Source organism: Amaranthus tricolor, chromosome 1 (genome assembly GCF_026212465.1).
Source record: "Amaranthus tricolor cultivar Red isolate AtriRed21 chromosome 1, ASM2621246v1, whole genome shotgun sequence".
Classification (NCBI taxonomy): Eukaryota; Viridiplantae; Streptophyta; class Magnoliopsida; order Caryophyllales; family Amaranthaceae; genus Amaranthus; species Amaranthus tricolor.
The window spans coordinates 32637751-32641295 of NC_080047.1; the positions used below are offsets into that span (position 1 = coordinate 32637751).

General features: G+C 33.5%; 1 protein-coding gene across 1 annotated transcript; it reads right to left on the reverse strand.

Moving 5' to 3' along the window:
* Positions 1–735: 735 nt before the first annotated feature.
* LOC130820653 (transcription factor MYB53-like) lies at positions 736–2881 on the reverse strand. Its single transcript, XM_057686109.1, has 3 exons — positions 2452–2881; positions 1587–2363; positions 736–1087 (listed from the first exon to the last, which is right to left on the reverse strand). The coding sequence occupies exons 1-3, from the start codon at positions 2715–2717 to the stop codon at positions 1051–1053; spliced, it is 1080 nt and encodes a 359-aa protein (XP_057542092.1). The 5' UTR covers positions 2718–2881; the 3' UTR covers positions 736–1050.
* Between the last annotated feature and the right edge of the window lie 664 nt (positions 2882–3545).

Genomic DNA, 3545 nt, shown 5'->3' on the forward strand with positions numbered 1-3545 from the left:
TAGACGATTCAAAAAAGATCTAACTTGATTATATTTTTTCTTATATATTAGCCATAATATAGATAATTCATGTCAATAATCATAATGTAGCAAGTATTTCTGAAGATACGATCGGACTAGTATCCATTCTAGAAATAAATTGAAAAAGGTTAGGAAAACTCTTCCTAAGTTGCTTGCTTCAACACCACAAGAAAATAGTTGTACCTAATTGCTAACAAGTTGTCTTTGACTTTTCTTTCTGTTCTAAGAACTTTGAGGGTAGATGGAGTTATCAATTAGTTAGCCTTTGTATATATATTTGGTGTTCTTTATAGCCTCCCTTTTTGCTCATTTGACGATGTTGTTGTCATATTGAAATATAATGTGAAGCTTTTGAAGATTGGTTAGTCATTAGAAATATTTGATTTTTTATGTATTGTTAATTAATTTCCTAATTGAAATCGAAAACGACTATTTCTGGTGGCGGTCTTACATGATCAATGAATCTTTTGCGTTTAAACAAGAGACATCGTTGAACTAGTCAAGTAACTTAGTGATTTATAGAAACTGCTGAATGATTCACCACATTCTATTAACCTAATGTTATTAAGCGATTCTCACCTTGATTCCAACTTAATTTGATTTGAGGGGTTGTATTTACGTATCCTAAATCTTATGAGGATAAAGATGTCGTTTGTAATCGGTCATTGCTATTTGCTACCGAATATTACCCACAAGTTTAGATGAATAACTAAATTATAGAATTACAGTCTACTATAATCAATTTTTTTTTATGAAAAATACAATTTTCCTAGCAACGAAAATGAACAAAAACTCCAAAAAGACTTAAAATATGAAAATAATCGTGTTCATCTACAACCACGTACATGTATTACAGCAAAGAGAAGACTGTAGCATGCAGCAAAGCTATTATACAAGAAAACTCAATTATTGTATTTAATTGCAATAATACTTTGTCCATTGTAATGCCAATATACAATAATCTAAGTATATAATTCTCCATGAAACTGGTTCTTTCTGAATATAATAATCTGCCAAAACTTGCAAGCTCTACGATGAGATAGGCCAGGACGGAGATGATGCTTGGCTGTTTCAATGAGATGCTATTATTAGTTTATTACTAAATTGAAATTCTTTTTTTCTTAAAATAAGTTACCCATCCCTCTCAAAGATATGTTCAATCTTGAATAATTTGCGAATTATAACATTATAATTTAGCACTTATTCTATTTACAACATTAATATTTTTTTTTGCGAATTAGAGCCACAAAGCGTAAAAATCTACATGCATTTAAGCCAAATTACATAATATCGACCATTTTGGTGGTCGAAATTTTAGGTTAAATATTCTGAATTATGTGATTAGGCCTAAATGTTGTAGACATTAATACTTTAGTGGCTGTAATTCGCAAAAAATAAATATTAAGGCTATAATTCAGAAAAGTCCAAAACATTAAGACTATAATTTACAAATTATTCATTTTTTTTTCATACCATTTTCTTGCGCTACAAAAGCAATTGGTGAAAACTAAACAAAGGGAGTAGGAGAGGATAATATTAGCCAGAACGAGGAAGAAAAGACTTACTCAATGATGTCTGTCCAGTAAGAGTGTGCAGGCACATCAATAAGGTCACTACTCCAATTACCAACAGCAATTTCAAAGGGATCTGCAGTAGCAGCTGTGGCCGATGAAGGATTTGACGACATTATAGTACAGTCAACCTTTCGGTTAATCAGCTTGCTACTGCAGTGATCTGGTGAGGCTGGAACTAACCCAGGCATTAAACTATCAGCTGTCAGAAATTCCCCACCAATTTCTTTATCATCATTACTACTACTTTGGCACACGTTTTTCGAACCAAACTGTTGAATAATATCTGGTGTTTCAAAGCCACTCGAAACCAAAGAGCCAGGAAGCTGACTAAGCGCACCAGTAATCAGGTCGTTGTTATGATTCAATCGGTTTTGAAAAGGCAAGGTTGAATTACAAAGCAGATTGGTAATTTGAGCGCAAACAGATGGTGTGTCATTACTGCTAGTTTGGCTTAAAACCTGTAACATGTTGTGTAATATGTGGATTTTGGCGAGCTGTGTAGGATCCGAGTCTATAAGTCTGAGTGTATCTTCTAAAGTCGAGGGAATACCATTAATAGTACTCGTGTTATTCATCATCAGACTATTGCTAAGGTTAGCAGCAACTAGCAACTGAGGGAGGTTAGCTAGCAAGTTAAGGTCTGTTCTTGGCCTGTGAGTTACAGGATCAATACCCATCTGTAAAAGCTTCTTTTTCAAATGGGTGTTCCAAAAGTTTTTTATCTCATTATCTGTTCTTCCCGGAAGATGGGTCGCTATTGCAGACCACCTACAATTCACAAAACATAATTCAAATCAGTAAAGAAATCGATATGGAACAAGAGAAATTAAAGTAGTAAAAGAATTGATGTTGATACTTGTTGCCAAGAATAGAATGAAGGTTAATGATGGTTTGCTGTTCATCATCAGAGAATTTGCCGCGTTTGATATCAGGACGAAGGTAATTAGTCCAACGAAGCCTGCAGCTTTTGCCACAGCGGTTCAAGCCAGCGAGTTTAGGAAGAGCTCTCCAACTTCCATGTCCATGTAATTGTATGTAATCAACAAGCTTCTTGTCTTCCTCAGGTGTCCATGGCCCTTTTTTTAGGCCGTTTTCATCGCTGCATGGTGATCTCCCCATCATTTAGCCTATCACTTCAAAATATATTATTCAAGGAATATAATTAAGATCATGAGTTTATCTGATTTATAATGATATACCAGCAGGACTGCAGGCACAGTACAGTTTAGGAAGCACAGTTTTTGGAAGAAAAAAGTGATGTAGCTAGCTACTTAGGAAAACTAATCTGTTTGTTATTGTGTAAGGGGGATTTATATAACATGTGGTGCCAATTTTTTACTTGTAAATTGATATATTGCCTTTCTATTTGGGTTAATGTAATAAATAAGCTTTTATTTTTATATATTCCAAGTTTGTCCTGCTGAGGTGATTAGTTAATTACTATTGGTAAACCCACAGTTACCTAATCACTGAATTTTAGACCTTAATTACTACTTAATTCAAAGCCTAACTATAGTATAATATTATTTAAATTTGGAGGTAGACATGTTTTCTGCCTTTGAACAAGATCACATGTTTTCGCTTTTGGATTGCTAAGGTTAATCACTTAATTAACTTGTGGTAATTGCATGTAAATTTATTAAGTGATCAATTTATACTCTCCTACTCTAATATAACTTATAATAATGCTCCCTTAAAAAATCATATAAGCATGGGATGTCATGTAGTCATTGAGGTCGGTTCGTATCAGTTAAATCCCAATAAAATCAAGTTGTATATGTAAATATACCCTAGATAAGTTAGTTAGTATAGTTGCCATCCACATGAGTTTCCGGCGTTTGAAACACATAAAGTGCATTTTACTTCAAAATTTTGGACATCATTTCCTTTTTTCCTGGATCTGCTACTAATATGAGGGTAGTGGTTAAGTAATATTACATTTTGTATCAC